Below are 17,336 nucleotides of genomic sequence, written 5' to 3'. Positions count from 1 at the left end.
TAAATCTGTAGGTTTTTTAAACCTGTTGCAACCTAGTGCATACATCGTTTTACTGTAAACTTATAGCAAAATTGATGTTAATATTAATACCATCATTTTATTATCAACTTGTAACACACTTGATTTTAATACCACCATTTTATTATGAACTTATAACAAACTTGTTAATACCATTACCACTTGTGAATTACTAAACTTGTTACATATAATTTTATTCCCTCTAGTATCTTTATACAATAAATATAAACTTACTACTCATTCTATATCTATGCAAACTATGACTTGCTGCTTTAGATAAATCTATTGTCTCTCTTAGTTGTTTAAATTGAAGCATAGTTGATAATGAGAAGAATATGCAAGTATTGATCAATGACAAGCTTCTATCGTAGCACGGGTCACTATTCGCCTATACGGCCGTTTACACCATTTACACGGCGTGTAAATGCTACTCGATGGGTAGCCGTGTAGGCCGATTAGCCGTGTAAAGCTGTATAAAATCATTTTGACCGTTTGTAAGGCCATTTAAACGGCCGTGTATTCCGACTATTTGCTACATGATGGGTGATTGACTGTTCACCGTTTAACATTTAGGCTAACATTGGCACAGGTGCAACCAATGTGTAAAGGAATGTTCTTGATCATGGATGACCCATGGGTACCTGTTAACCTGACAGGTTTGAGTTTGAGCAAAATTTTATATCCATTACGGGTATGGATTTTTTAATGTGTATAAATAATTTTCGCAGGCCTGGGGTTGTGATGGCAAAAACCCAGCTGGTTTGTGCCCGTTGACATTCCATCCCTGCCCCTGAAGCGGGAGAAAGAACTTCATATGCCTGCTCGTATACACAAGCAGCACTAGTACTCTGTCTCCGGCTGACGGGATGCAGCGGGCGTCGGTGCATCTCATTTCCACTGTTAGTACAAGCAGTGACTTGTTCTTGAGTTGCTCAAGCATCAATTCCAAAAAGATTGCAAGCTAGATGAGGACACTAAGTAACAGTGCTTTAGGATCACCTTCCCACTGCAATTGTCGCAATCAGAATATTTGGGAAGGGAAAGGGCTACGAGTTCATCTACGTTTCTCTCCCCGCTACTGGGAAAGGTCACCACGGCCATCTTGCCCCTGTTCCTCTGGTTCCGCCCCCTGCCTGCGCCCTTATTTCACGAGTGCAAAAAACGTGAGATTATGCTGTAGCCACTGTAGGATTTGCGAGCAGTAATGAACACATGACTGAATGTGGCAGGCAGGGCCAAACCATGAATTTCACCAGAATGGGTGTGGGGAATTGAGGATTATATTAGACTGGCAATCAATAGAACCAAACACACCACACCATGGATGATTGAATATTTGAATGAAGTCTGGTATCTACGCAAAAGCAGTAGTAATCTTTTTCTCAAAAACCATAGTTGACAAATTTTCACCTTATGTTTCAACTTCCATATACAAATCTTAAAAGCAGCAGCACATGGGGTTGTATACTTGTTCTCTCACTGTATACTTGTTCTCTCACTTCTCCTAGCTGCTCAAACTAGCTTAAGGCCCCTTCATGAACTTCAGCAATGGAACTATCACATCAATTAATTGCATTTCCTTTCTTGATAATAGGGTAAAGATACAATGTCTGGTCTTATGTAACTTACAAAGGTTCTCCCTACAACTTATGAGCCACTGAGTCAGGCTACGATTAACACTAAATCTAGAAAAGTAGACAGCAGGACAACATTGCACTTCGGGGTCGGACGTATGCTACCATTGCCTAAAGCTGGACATTCAGAAGGCCATGTTCATGTTCACACATTCTTCTTTCACCTGAGCGAAGAGTTCTGAGTTCAGATACCTCTCCTCGCCACTGGAAAACATCGTCACAATCATCTTGCCCTTGTTCTCCTCTCTTGCCGCAACCTGCAAAGTAGTACACAGATCAGATGACCATGCAACAAGCAGGTATAGATGACTACAGGACTTGCACTAAAAAGAAGATTAAAGAGCATGCCTTTAAGCAGGCGGCTGCATTTGCCCCTGAAGATATGCCAACGAGCAATCCTTCTTCCCTTGCCAACCTTCTTGCCATGTCCATGGCTTCTTGGTCAGTTACTGTTACGATTTCATCTATTTGTGATTTGTCTAGTATTTCTGGGACAAAACCAGGCCCTATCCCTTGAATTTTATGATATGCTGGCGCACCACCTGCAAGATAAAGATAAAGATCATTGTTCACTAAGATAAAGATCTTGCTCACTAAGATAAAGATCTTGCTCACTAAGATAAAGATCTTGCTCACCACCAGGCCCTATCCCTTGAATTACACGAAGATAAAGATCTTGCTCACTAAGCAGGGCAAAAAACAAAAGACATGCCAGAGCATGGAATGTCGACATAGATAGGGGTCATAACATGTCTCACCTGAAATTACCGCACTTTCAGCCGGTTCAACACAGATTAGCTTTACAGATGGATTCTTTATCTTCAGATACCTCCTTGTTCGCCAAAGGATGCTAGCCCAGTTGGTTAGTCACTCCGGTGGCACCCCTCAGGTCCTGAGTTCGACTTCCGGTGGGAGCGAATTTCAGGCTGAGGGTAAAAAAAATCCCCTCGCTGGCCCAGTGTGCCAAAGCACTGGTTGTGAGACGGCCCAGGTCGGCCTGAGGACCCTTACATGGCCCAGGCACAGTTCCCAGGGGTTACGTCTCCCAGTGTCAGGGCGGGGCCAGGGTTCGGGGATTTTCTCGGTCGGGGAAGCCGATGCTTCTTCTTAAGTTAATACCGGTGGGGCGGTCTTTCCCCACCCGGCCGAGTTTTTAGATACCTCCCTGTTCCTGTTAAGGTGCCCCCTGAACCAGACGCAGCAACAAATATGTCCACTTTGCCTTCTGTATCTTTCCAAATCTCAGGTCGTATTGATAAATTTTCATCCAGAAAAGGAGTTTCAGGAATAAAGTAATAATTTACTGACATCCATTTTCTAATCTAGAGTTGGTACTTCGTAGACACTTTCATGGAAACGTGTATTCATGTAAAAGTCAGCACGACCTTGACTCCATGAAAGAGTTGGTATTACACCATGCTTTTATTAATTTCAGAAGTTTTTTTTCAGAGAATACTTATTTCAGAAGTTCATGTTTTCCTCACAACTCTTAGGATGCAATTGATTACAGTGCAAAATACTAAAATAGCATGGTTCCAGGAAGAATCAAACATCTAACATTATTTCAACAATACTACTATCACATCCAATTTACTTTGAAGAGATCATGTTACCAGTCCATCTGAAATGTGCATCAGGATTCGCAGGATTAGTGAACTGGTCTATAACATAAACATTTTCAATTTCATTCTTCAGCTGTTCTACTCTATCAAGTAACCCCTTGAATCCATTAATTGCAGGATCTGCAGGAGACAAGTAGGTTCCCATCACAGAGAGTTACTCAAGTGGTATGACGGACATGGTGCATAGCTTCTTACCAACTAATATCACTTCAACTCCAAGGTATCTCAACAGTATCTGCTTATCTATTGCGATTTTTGCTGGCATGACAGCAATGAACTTATAGCCTTTCTGAACAGCAACAAATGCCACACCAATACCGAGATTACCACTCGTGACCGCCACTAGTGTTGTTATTCCAGGTGAGATCAGGCTTTTCTCCTCTGCATCTTCAATCAACCTGCAAATTTAGAATTCCTAAAATGTTAGGAAAATGGTTTACTGATCTGAGTTGTATTTATGTGCAAACTAACAAACAGTTTTGTGTTGTATTGAATAAAAAGAAATATACATTAAGGAAGGACTCAGGCCTCATATATACCAGTTATCATGTGTCATTACCGGTCATTTCAAATCTATTATATTATTAAAGGAGTGTTAAAAGAAGCCATCACGTTTGCCGAGAGGGTCTAGAAATTCCCACATTAATCTAAAAAAGAGAAGAATTTGCACTGTTGGATTTAATGAAGATCTAACGGTTCAAACTAACTCAAGAGTTCATATCAAATACGATTAATAAATAGCTAATTTCGGATTTAAAAAATTAAGGAAAATTAAGACATGGCAAAGAGTCCATGCTGAATACTATTAGTAAATAGTTTAATTCGGAATTAAAAAAAATAAGGAAATTAGGGCTTAATCAAAGAGTCCATGTTGAATACAATTACTAAATAGGAAAATTCTGAATTATCAAATTAAAAAAAATAGCATTACCACTATATAAAAATTAATATTAGCTGAATAGCTAAATTTAAAATTAAAAGTATAAATTCTATTATATTATTAAGGGAGTGTTAAAACAAGCCACCACGTTCGTCGAGAGGGTCTAGAAATTCCTACGTTATTCTATGACTGTCCAACTGCTGTCAGTTGACTAATTTTTTAGTATGTCATATTGTTAGTACCTGTTAAAAGTTTTGCAAACGGATTATGCGTTATGTACGATTGAAGAAGAGGGGGGCATGGATAATACGTGAGCTTGATGGAAAAACATATGTTTTAGAATTAATCTGGACTGTTAATACCTCTTTGCAAAGAGATAATGTTGACTTGAATTCCTAGCAACTACTGGTAGCTAGCAGCACGGTGGTCGCAGGCAACAGGCTGGCAAAGGGAGCCTCCGACGCGATGTGCCCCCGGTATCGTGGCACTGCCCCGACGTGAAGGGATGTCGAAGATGGATGTACGGACGATTTCGTGATGATGATGGAGTAAAGAAACGCGATGAGATGTCAAATACGATTAATAAATAGCTAATTTCGAATTTAAAAAATTAATAAAAAAGGACATGACAAAGAGTACATACCAAATACGATTAGTAAATATAGCTTAATTTGGAATTAAAAAAATAAGAAAATTAGAACTTAACCAAAGAGTCTATGTTGAATACAATTACTAAATAGGCAAATTCGGAATTATAAAATTAAAAAAATTAGCATTGGCACACGACAAAAAAATTATTATTAGCCAAATAGCTAAATTAAAAATTAAAAGTATAAAAAAATTGGCATCAAATATGATTAATAAATAGATAAATGCAAGAACTAGAATAAAAAAATTATTGTTGACGTGTGTAGTGATTATGAATCATATTAAGAAGAAAAATAGCTAAATAAATAGTATCAAATGCAATAATAAAAATCCAAGTTTGAGTTTCATGGCAAATAAAGTTAATAAATACTCCAAATTAACGAAGATCTAAATAGTATTTGTGTATAGGATTTACACCATTCGATTTAATGAAGATCTAACGATCTAAATTGGACAAAAGAGTCCATGTCCAATTTAATGAGATATAATATTTTAAACTACCAAAAAGTGTCTGTATCCAATTAAAGTTAAATACAGGGTCCGCATGACATAAAAACTCATGTTACCATCTATGTCTCGCATTAACCTTCCTTAAAGATGCCAAAAAAAATGGCAGCAGCATAAGCGTGACAACACGACCATAGTTGTATTGTATTGGTACTATTGAAAGAGATAATTGCTTTGAAAAATCTTTAGAACGCCCTGCACTACGACGCGACCATAGTCTTTATCCGAGATTCCGAATCACAAATTTTTGAGTCTCAAGAACGTCCTGCAGTACATGCAGCTGCATGAAGCACACTGGATTCTACTCAAAATCATTGCCGAACTCAATCAATCTATTTCTTCTGGAGCAACCAAACGTCAAGATAGGGACGAAAAAATAATGATGATGCGCATAGTTTCACATATTGCAATCTATTGCAAGACCATTGGCACCTTATGATTGTAAGTGTGGGCCAATGAATACACAGACGAATTAATGTGAGAGAAATATCCGCTAAAGAACCAATGCTTTCTCCAAACAAGAATTATCATCATAAATATTGTATATTCTTGAACAACTTTAGTTATACAAACTAATCTGATGGTGGTCAACAAAGAATTATGATTCTATGGGCATATAAATAGTTCCATACAAGTAATAATCACTGGGATAAAGGGTAAAGCACCGAAACCTACAAATAAATGTGACTATTATTAGCTCAATCTAAATAGATGCATGGGAAAAATCAGGGAGTTAGTCATGTGAGGAATCAAATAGCATAGATAATTATTAACATTATTATCCCCATCTAATCTTCTATAAGTACACATTAGGCATGGAACACAAATGTGATCGATACCTCTAAAGAAGTATAGAGAAAGAGAAGAGAAAAAGATAAAGAAGCATCAAGATTGAACGGGTAAGGAAGTAGAAAAAGGAGAATAGAAAAAGAAGGTTGGAAAAATGAGAAAATGAGGGCAAAAGAATAGGACAAAAGTGAATTTATTGGTTTAGTCTATAAATAATATCATTAGAATGAGAAAAATATTAAATTATAGCCATGTCATGTTGGACATTTGACATCTTTCATATATTCATGAAAAAATAGAAGAAGCGCGAACGGTTTTCAAAACAGCTCTATATCCATAAAAAAAGCTGCTCCATCAAAGAAGCCGCGACTGAAATTATTTTAGCCACAGATATAGGCCTGAAGCCCTGCTAATCTATCTCAAAGTTGATTGCCTACAGTACAAAATCAAATGATTCAAACAAATGTACGTTGTCGATGCTCCTCTTCGCTCAGAAAAAAAAAACCTGAGGCACAATACTAAACAGGAAACTTCTCCATTAGATGCATCAGATGCGATACACACTAATCGATTTCAAATATACCGAGGAACAAAATAGAAGACAGAGAAATCAATAAAAATTGCTAGAGAAAATGAAAAATAAAGAAAAGAGTTAGAAACAACAACAAAGATATATATGGAACTATCTATCACCGAGATGACAAAACTCTAAAGTAGACCAATATATGCAGTCATATGGGCTAAAAACAAATAAATTGTGCAGTAACCAAAGTGGGAAAATAATAATAGGTTCGGTTAAATAAAAAATTTAAAACATATATGCATTAACATAGCACGCATATATATAAGTTTTGCATAATATTTATTTACCAAAGCCAGCAGGAGGCCTCAACTTATTTTTTAACATAACTTTTTTTTTGTCTAATCCATGATCATTTTTATTTCGCTCCGATGATGAGTCAGGTCTAGATCTGCTAGATGCTACTTAAGTGCTCTAACAACTATACTAGATATATTTTCGCTAAATATTAATCAAAATATTGCAAGATACAAATCGAACTCCAACATCTAAGTTACAGATTATTGGCAAACATAACTATCAAATACATATAAATATATTTCATAATTATAAAAAACTTTATATGAATACAATTATGTACAATTTGCTCCGTATTCAAGGTGATCCAAAATTGAATTCAATCCTCAAATTTAGATTTTGCAGGTTTAAGTACTAAAATATGCAACTATAATATAGAATAAAGCAACATAAAAAGTGATGATTGATATGAACTCATGTGCATAGAAAGTTGCAAGTAGTATAATATTCAACAAAAGCAAACGAGAGGTAAATAAATTATAAAATACATCTCTTCTATCAATGTAAATATTTTTAAAGAATTAAATAAAAAACTAGCTACCCGCGCTATTAGCACGGGCCACCTTGCTAGTTATTAACATTTTTCTGCTACTTCAACTATAGTATTTAAACAACCCTGGTTGAAAGCTATACATCATATAAATGAGACAAGTGCCAGAACCAAACAGACATGAGATAAGATAACAGTTCACAAGTTTTTACGACACACTGACACTTTTGATATCCTAAAATAGCTCCACCGTGTTGCATCTGAATTATTGCATGAACAATATGTTGTGTCATCTGAAGAAGTAGAGCAGTCACCTGAGAGCACTTCGATCCTTGACAGAGGAAAGGGGCTGGTACGGCTCAATCTTCCCAATCAGCCGAGCATTTATGCCATCCTTCTTGGCAATATTTTTCATTTCTATCAGCGGCGTCCAACCGATAAGCTGAAACACAGATAGTTTACTCAAAACAAAATGCAGCAAGCATCAACAGCAAAAAAAAATAACAGACTTCACAACACTTTCATGTATTCCTATAAAGAATGATATGGCATGAAGGGAATTTATCCACCTGTGTGATGTTGGCTGCAATGCACTCCCCCTGGGAGGAGAGCAAAGATGGTATCCCTTTCCTTCCTTCCAGCATCTCCATTTATGTGCTACTTAATTTACAAAAAAGCCAACTAGAACTAGAAACTTCAAATCTTTTGAACAAATGGACGGGTACAAGCGCGGAGGGGTTCCAATGCTGTTATATATACATGTGCCTGGTAGGTTACAAGTTACAACAAAGATGTGGAAACAGACCAGGGTAGTATCCATGAAGCTTCCCTTCCAGCCAATCTTTCAAAAGTTTTGTTGTCACATGACGTTTTTAAATCAAAACTAAAAGCATGTCGACATGTCAAACAATGTGCACATGACATGAAAGGGAAATTATGTCAAGTATAGAAGCCACTAGATGACTGGAACTTCGGACCGCATCAATTCTTAAAAATGTTTGCTACTTGGAGTGCAAGCCACTCAAATCGTGCTGCCCAGATGGCGAGAAGGAAGATTGTCAGTTTGCCATAACATCCAACAAATATCCCAGATTTAGAGGATTGCCAGTTTGCCACAACCTGCAACAAATACTCCAGATTTAGAGCAGTCGCTGTGAAAGTCTCAGAGATGAGATATGCACAATTTCAACCATACCATGGACATGGGTGTCTAAGAAAATGGCATAGTAACGCAACGCCATTGCTGGACTATGCAAGCATTAAATCTTTTGGCACTCAGAAATTTCATAAGGTTTGATATCAGCAAGAAGCCAAAATCTCTTGGTACCTCGGGGCTTGGGACTCGATAACATGCCCCCAATATTGGCCTTGTTTAGTTCGCGGTCACTATTCTTAGCGCACTCAAGTCGAGAAAAAAATCTTTCATGCATTAAGTCCAGAATGAAATCTATTTGCAAAATCTTTTCAGGAATGGGTGTAACTTTTTGCGACGAATTTAATGATAATAATTAATCGATGATTGGCTACAATGATGCTACAGTAACCATCTTCTAATTACGCGGTCAAAAACCTTATTGGATTCTTAGGGTTCCTAGCGCAGGGATTCTGGAGTTGGTTTTGTAAACTGACTTAGTTTGACACCGTAATTAGCGATTAAACTTAGCTACAGTTCCTAGCTCTAGGGACCGGCCATTCTCCACTCGGTAGCTCTCTGGAGGGAGACCATAAACGAGAATCAGCCTTGGACCATGTATCTGCGCTTGAGTCCTGATCCCAGCCCAGGCATGCATCTTGGAACAAAGGAGACTGCGAAATCCAGTTCCAAGATTGGCGCGAGATTAATCGCCAGATTGTCGGACGCGTGGGAGCTGCCGGAGAGGAGTCTGCGGAGTGTCAGGCGGGAGGCGAGACGGCACTCGCCGGCGGTAGAGGAGCCGTCGCGGCTAGGAATGCGCAGGGGGACCGAGCCGCCGTCGGAGCCGGAGTTGAGGGTGGAAAGGAACTGGACCCCGGCAAGGGAATATCATGTCCCTGATGAGTGGGCCCCAGTGAGTGACAGTGGATGGTCATTTTCCCATTTACCCCTACCTGTTCTCCCCTTTTACATCGACGCCGTCGTCGTCTCTGGCTCCCCGCCACACCGGCGACGGCGGTTTCGGCCTCGTCCGCCGCGTCCGTTGCCACATGTCGGCGGTAGCATCGGCTAGAGCCATCCCAAGAGGCGGTGAAGGAGGAGCGCCTTCGTCGTCGCCGCTTGTAAGCATCTAGGCCCTCAAGGTATGTTTCGGTGATTAATGACAACCATTTATGTGACTAATGAGTTTGTGCCGCTTAATGAATCATTATCGCTCATTTGGTCATATATCAAAAGATGCCCCTCAATTTCATTATTAAAAAAAAAGCGATCTCGGTATTCAACTCAAGATTATAACAAGACTAAGGATCTTTCTAGTACTAAGTGTCACAAGGTTGAGAAGGACACTTAGATTAGTATAGGTTTTATAGTTTTGTAGTGATCGCACTATTAAGAGGGGTTAAGGCCAAGTAACTTGAGCATGGACATGGTCATTTGAAAATGGATGCACAATATGGTCACTCAGGTTCCTAGAAGTTCAAATAAGTGGTTTTCAACTTATATCTCAAGAATATTTGGATTTCATTCAAGACTCAAATCAGAAAAGGCAAAATCAGAAAAAGTCTTTAACACCGGTTTAACCGATGCTTTCATTTTTCTATACGTCGGTTAAACGAAGTCAGTAGAGTCTGGACAAGTCAATACACCGGTTAAACCGACGTGTTTGAATTTAACGTCGGTGCATTAGTCCAGAGTTGGTTTTTCCAGGGTGTTTCAAGGTTCTATACACCGGTTAAACCGATGCTATTTGAATTAAGACGTCGGTGCAATTGACCAGTGAGATGGTTTTTCCAGGAATTTCTGAAGTTGTACTCACCGGTTAAACCGACGATGGTTTTGAGTTAACGTCGGTGCAGTTGTCCAGAGACTTGATTTTTCAGTTGATCAGTGGACAACTACACTCACCGGTTAAACCGATGATATGTCGGTTAATCTGCCCAAGTTGTAACGGCTAGTTTTCAGAAGAGCCAGTTTACATTCATCGGTTGAATCGACGATGACTTTTGGGGGGACGTCGGATTAACCGGCGCTACGCAGTTTTCTGACAGCTTTTTCTCCAACGACTCTATCCATGTGAGCTGCCTATATATACCCCTCCAATGGGTCATTTTACCACTCTTGATACCAGGCAACATCCATACATTCATTCTATAGTCAAGAGCCACCTTGAGCTTCATCTTCCATTAAATTGATCATTCAATCATTCAACTCCTCTATCCCGAGTCAAGAACAGCAAGAAAACAAGTGAGCTGAATGGCTCGGGCGGGGGGAGAGGGAAGGGGATAAGGGGCCCAAGGCCTTTTGTCCCGGTTGGAGACACCAACCGGGACAAAATGGGTGCCTTTTGTCCCGGTTGGTGGTTCCAACCGGGACAAAAGGCTACGCGGACAAAAGGCCCGTGTAGCCTTTTGTCCCGGTTGGAACCACCAACCGGGACAAAAGGCACCCATTTTGTCCCGGTTGGTGTCTCCAACCGGGACAAAAGGCCCCCGTCCCCCGCTGGCCCGGCTAGCCGTTGGACCCGGGACAAAAGCCACCTATTGTCCCGGGCCCAAAGGCTGCCGGGACAAATGGCCAGGAACAAAGACCTGTTTTGTAGTAGTGTTGTGTGCATCCGTTCTTGGTGATCGGTTCTTGCTCAAGTGAAGGCCCTAGCTTGGTACTCTTGGTGATTGGCATCACCTAGGCGATCTTGGTGATTGAGGTGTTTCTCGCGGAGCTTGCCAAGGATTGTGGGAGCCCGGAGAAGAAGATTGTACGTGGCTTGATCTCCACCACGCCGGGATGGTGAACGGAGACTCTTAGTGAGCACCCACGTCTCGGTGACATGGGAGGTGACAAAACTCTTTGTGAGTGTCACAACGTGGATTAGGGGTGTGTGCCAACACATCGATACCACGGGAAAAAATCTGGTCGTCTCTTGTCCACTCTCTTTATTCAAGCATTTTCTTTCATGCAATTTACTCATGTGCTTGACTTAGAGATCATAACTTAGCTCTACCTTGCTAGGCTTTTCTTCTCGTTATATCTCTCATAGCTTGTGTAGGTAGCTTAGTTATCCGGTTGGTGAATTAGTATCTTACTAGCATTGCATAGGTTAAGGTTGTTTTATTGTGTTTTAGAAATTGAAAATGGCCCAATTCACCCCCCTCTTGATCCATCGATCCTTTCACCGCTGCTACCGCCGCCGTATATGTAGTTAGAGAGAACTAATGATATTATATATACACGACCAACTTGCAGCAGAACCATCAACACATGAACGCCTGAAAAAGCAAAAGCAATATGCCCATATATTAACATTATTCGTGTGAGCTTATATGGAATCAAGGAAAATGCTATTATTTCTAGCTCGCAAGATGGCTACAAACACTGGATAGCATGTATACAGCTAAAATAATAGGAACCAGTACATACACATCATATATACATGCAAGAAATTAGAGAAAAAACAATTTTGCATTAGAGCAAACCTATTAGGTGGGCCTATAATCGATATGATGATTCTGCATCATTTAAAGAGGAAAAGACGGAAGAAAAGGGAGAAAGGGAGAGGGGAGAAAACTAAAGTGAGAATGTGCATACTCAGTACTCATACTGCAAGAAAGAGATATTTGTTTCTTCAAATTAATGTTCTGTTTTCAAATGTTCTGTTTTCAAGAGCACTTTAATTAACGAGTGCATACTCTGTTAATGTTTTGAGAGTGTAGCATGATGGAACACATATTATTAACATCAACAAAGTCGATGTCAGACAATCAGCAAAATAAAATTAAAAAATGATAAATGTCTAGGTTGTACATACGTATAGAAGCACTGTATTTCAGGTCCTCTGCTTATTATATATGTACACCGAGATATCCTCCAGAGATGATACTACAAAGAACATGTATAGGTAATTATCCATGCCTAGTTTAAAAGAAGCAGTGCTAGTATATGCTGAAACACCTGTGCAGCTCTCGAGGCAAATTTGAGTCTGCGCAGCTCCTAAGGGTCTTTTATATATGTTAGATGATACGGCAAGTTAGCTAGTAGGAGTAGTAGCTGGATACTATATGGCCCTGCCGCCCCTACATTTTCTTTTCCAAGTAATCATGCATAGAGGAACAAAGCACGAAGATAACTGCCTCACTCACTTCTGTCGAATAAAGTTCAGGCATACTTATCAGCTTAGATGTCAAATCGAGTACAAAGAGGAACAGCATGCTGCATCAGTCATATGATCTCAACACAAATGTTACGGTGATGCATGCATTGCATGCATATATTGTTACACATACCGATATCCACCAAACCCAAGTTATAAAAGGGTTAGGTAATTCCTTTTAGAGAAAAGGGGGTACTTCCTTCCTACAAGAAATAAGCTACAAGGGCGAATAGTAACATAGCATTCATGCTTCTTTTCACTCTTTGCGTATATAAAATGGCAATAATTATATTTTGTACGAACCAAAAAAGTAGGAAGAAGAATAAATAACAGTACGTAGCAGTGCATGCAGAGATCGAATGGAGGACATATGAAAGCCACGAATAAAAATAGGCTCAACGAGCACCACAAGGGAGGCACCGAGCACCGATACCGACCTCCCGTTCGACGATGCAGACAGCGGGTATCCCGTGTACTCATCTTTTGACAATAAGGAGAATACATTGTACCATGTCCACTTCATACGACATATATAGTACCAATTCAGTCATATACATATACATATGCATATAAATTTCAAAACACGCAATCAGATCATACACAAATAAAAGAGCACCGCCCTTTCACCTATTCATTCGCCGCCGCATCGTGCTGCAATGCGGTATCAAATTGTGAGCGCCGTGCCTTAAATCCCTCTTGTCCCTTTTGATTGCATGCTGTGCTTCGGTTCTCTTGAATCCAAACAACAAACGCATCACGCGTCATGCGCGAAATCGCAAGTGCTGATTATATGTGCTAAAATAAAATGTGCTGAGATTGGTCTTTCAAAAAGAATAGTGTGCTAAGATGGGGAAATTTGTTTTGGAAAGCCTTTGTCTTCACGCATAAGATCAATATAGTGTGAAATACTACTGTTTTGTCTTTGCATAGAAGTGTGTAATTACTGGAAGATAGATAAAACTTTGATGTCTAAGATCCTGTTGCAGCTTCAAGTGTTACATGCTTATTGGTATTGTTGTGAGAATAACAGTATGTTGTACATATTCGACAAGACGAGAACAAGTAACTGCATCTACATTTCACATGTGTCACATGAAAATAACATGATTTGAATTAAGCTAGGATGCATAGTCACATGTGTAGGCAGCCATTTTACATTCTGAGGTTGCTTAAAATTTACTATTCATGACATAAAATTTATCTAATTTTATATGATAAACTAAAAATTGAATAAGAAACACACTGAATATTGTATTCAAATCAAGCACTTGACTAATGTAACCAGCCAGCATATGGATGCCACCACTTTGTGAGGATCTAGATCATTAGCATTTTTACCTGATGCAGTGATATTCCTGTGACCTTTGTTTGTTAATGCCTGTCACTGACACCCTACGAACAAGAGAATAATTAGGTGAAGGAAAATCCAAGGACCGAACAGGATCTTCATAGCATAGGAGACCTCATTGTTATAATCTTTAGGACCTCTAGGAGTAGATCAACGGGATTTCCGTTCTGTGCAACATACATTATCACTGTTATTGCCGTTATTGCCGCCCATGACTTCGGCGCGATCTCGTTCGTCGATGGAGGCTGCGCACAGGCAGCATCGGGCGGTGTAGAGGTGGTGCAAGGGCGACGCCGTCGCGGTGCGGAGGCGGCGGCTCGCGGGCGATGGCGTGGTGGACTTCCCGCCGCTTCAGCACACCCCCTGATCGGCTAGGGTTTCTTTGGTGGGGAAAAGGACGGCCAACCTCATAGTTCGTGCCCCTGGCCCCCACCTCTTCCTTTTATGTGTGCTGCGCGACGGGGGCCCGCCAGCCTCCCATGGGCTGGGCGCCCCCGATCAGGGCGCGAGTCAAAGGCCCAGTTGGTCGTTGGGCCAACTGGCGGAGATCAATCTAACATTCTCCCCCTTGATCTCACCTTGTCTTTTAACTTATCTCAATCTTTTCTTTCTTCATTCTTGATTCTTTATTTACCTATTCCTTCACAGATCAGTGCATATGAGCATGCCTCATCGTCACGGTCAATCGCCGATGGACTTAACAGCTACAACGCACCTCTCTGTTTTGAAATAGATACTTTAACTTTGGGCCCTTTATTGTCCGGAAAACATAGGCTATACCATAAACCCATGTCGACTATGTGTTCTCTGTACACACTGGGCGGCAAGCCTTTTAGTTAGCGGATCCGCAAACACTTTCTGTCATTTAAACTCATAATCCATCTCAATCATGATTCCGGACTTTCTCCCTTACAACGTATAACTTTGTGTCAACGTGTTTGGCACCACACTTGACTCGTTGTCATAGGAGTAAACTATTTAAATGGTTATTGCTGTTGTCAACCATTATCAACACCGGGTACTGATTCTCTTAACCATTTTGCCTGTCCCTCGGCCTTGTATCATGCTATACCATGTCTTTGCATCATATTGATGATAATTGTTTCATTTTGGAGCTTTTCCACACAAAACCTCCAAGTGAGAAAGTTAGCGACAATTGTGGATTTCGCTACACATTTCACAAGTTCTACTTTTGTACTCACAATCCTTTGAGAGTACTTGATCTTTCCAACTTAGCATGAAGCCGACATTCCCAATTTCATTCCAGTGATCTATATCTGGATTGAGCTTTTGCCAAAAATAACCCGGATACATGAACTATGTCAGGGTAAATTCTTTACTTGCGCGCTCATAAAACTTCCAACAGCTAAAACTTATGGAACCATTTCCGTCTCTCATTGGTTCCTGGAACACTAACATTTCCAAAAAACTATTACCCTTGACAATAGGAACAGGCGTAGGTTTACTCATATACATACTTCATCTCTTTAGAATCTTTTCTAAGTATGCATTTGTTGTAACCATAATACCCCTTTCTTTTTATCTCAATGAGTTTCAATTCTTAGAACGAAAACCAACCACCGAGATCAAAACTTTAGGACAAGAATTCTTTATCTGAAATAGCATATTAACACCACTACTATTGGGTAGGGTGTTATCTTTAAGTTGTGGAAATAAAATTTCCCATTCTTTAACTTTCTTTAAAACTTTCCTTAAAACTATTGTCCTCCTCAATCTCTTTAAAAACCCAAATTTTCTTATTATTTCTATGAACTTTAGACACCACCATCTCAAGGCTTTAAATGGGTTTCTTATTGTGGTATCTCATATATTCTTTCTTTTCATGACAAAACGTCAAGTAGTGTCATGTAAACATTTCTTCTCTTTGTGTGAAACTTTTTGTCACAAGCCTTACGTTATATCTTTCACAATTCCCTCTAGAGTCACATTTCTCTTTGTGGGTCCATTACAACCAATTGTGATGACTCTTTTAGGAATCATTTTCCTTTTCCATGAACTTAGCCCATAGAATTCTCGTGACTTCTTCTAATGAGGTGGAATCAACCTCCATTTTTTTTCTTGACACATTGTTTTATGTATAGGGCTGTTGTTGCTCTTTGCCAAAAGGCAATGGACTCTATAGGCTCTTGCATAACAAGACCCTTCTTTACTTTATTCATTTTCTTTGAGAGCTAACAACATGTGTTGTATAAGAAACTTGTTGTTCTTGAATCATCGAAGTGGGCACACATTCCCGCTTCTCTTCAAGTCTTAGGAATCTACATACCATGCTCCCCCAGATTTTGCCATCTTTTGTAAAGATAGCGTATCACATAAATCTCTTTATTTGGGTTCTATCTGTCAAAAATTTTATATGTGCTCTGTAAGCACCATCTTACTATCTTTGAGGGTCGTCCAGCATGAATGCCGGAATTTAGCCATTTCTTTACATAGGGGTATCACTATAGTGACCATTGTACTCCCCCTGATGGTCATATTCATTCTTTAATAGATCATCTCTCGCTTTCAATGCACATTACAGGGGAGTACTTTTCTTAACTGTCTCATATTTCTCCCCCTCGAAATGTGGCTTGAACTTTTCTGCCACAATTTCGAAAACTATTCACAACTTTTGTGAATGAGGAAACTTTAATTACTTACTTCATCCACATGATTACGTCATGCAGAACAAAGTAATTCTTAGTTCGCATGGGAGTACCTTTTATTCACTTTATTTTGATAACTCAATAGAGTCCTTTATTTGATATGACAATACTTTTTCCTCATTTCACTTCACGAACTCAATAGAGTCTATTACCAGTACTTTAGCAAGTCACGCTCGCAAAACTTTCTTATCTTGAGGTTCATATGTAACTTTCCATTCTTCATTAAACTCAATGAGTGCTTAATCTCTGTGACACAATAGAAGTGCCCGATCAATTCTAGAATAGCAAAGCTACTCCTAACTTTTCTCCCAGTGTGGGATAAACCAGTACATGAGTCATCACAACTTTCTCCCGCCATGCAGGATTAGTACATAAGAGACATTTCTCAAAACGGTCTCTTATTGCTCTTTCTGCTTTTCTTGGATCAATATCCATAAGTACTTTTCTTTTCTAACCAATCTTTACAGAGAATACGCTTTCTCATATGTAATGACTTTGTTTCTTTCTGAGTCACAAGTACCCAGTTCATTGTCTTTCGTCCTTCAAGGACAACATAGAACTCTTTGTCTGAAAAG

At 39.6% G+C, this 17,336-nt stretch overlaps 1 protein-coding gene across 1 annotated transcript; it reads right to left on the bottom strand.

Annotated features, from left to right (window-relative positions):
- Nucleotides 1–1,660: 1,660 nt before the first annotated feature.
- On the bottom strand, nucleotides 1,661–8,115 carry LOC120655127 (cysteine synthase-like). Its single transcript, XM_039932845.1, has 8 exons — nucleotides 8,035–8,115; nucleotides 7,780–7,907; nucleotides 3,470–3,672; nucleotides 3,266–3,394; nucleotides 2,814–2,901; nucleotides 2,411–2,481; nucleotides 2,001–2,194; nucleotides 1,661–1,909 (listed from the first exon to the last, which is right to left on the bottom strand). Exons 1-8 carry the CDS (start codon nucleotides 8,113–8,115, stop codon nucleotides 1,778–1,780), a joined length of 1,026 nt encoding a protein of 341 aa, XP_039788779.1. The 3' UTR covers nucleotides 1,661–1,777.
- Between the last annotated feature and the right edge of the window lie 9,221 nt (nucleotides 8,116–17,336).

The sequence above is a fragment of the Panicum virgatum genome, chromosome 1N (assembly GCF_016808335.1).
Source record: "Panicum virgatum strain AP13 chromosome 1N, P.virgatum_v5, whole genome shotgun sequence".
NCBI classification, from domain to species: domain Eukaryota; kingdom Viridiplantae; phylum Streptophyta; class Magnoliopsida; order Poales; family Poaceae; genus Panicum; species Panicum virgatum.
The sequence above is the reverse complement of the archived record's forward strand: the minus strand, read 5'-3'. Positions and strand labels throughout refer to the sequence as shown.

Coding starts and splice junctions, on each gene's coding strand:
- LOC120655127 (XM_039932845.1), bottom strand. CDS start 8,115: ATGGAGATGCTGGAAGGAAGGAAAGGGATACCATCTTTGCTCTCCTCC. Junction 3,673..7,779: donor AAGGATCGAAGTGCTCTCAG/GTGACTGCTCTA, acceptor CTAAATTTGCAG/GTTGATTGAAGATGCAGAGG. Junction 2,195..2,410: donor TGAAAGTGCGGTAATTTCAG/GTGAGACATGTT, acceptor TTTATCTTGCAG/GTGGTGCGCCAGCATATCAT.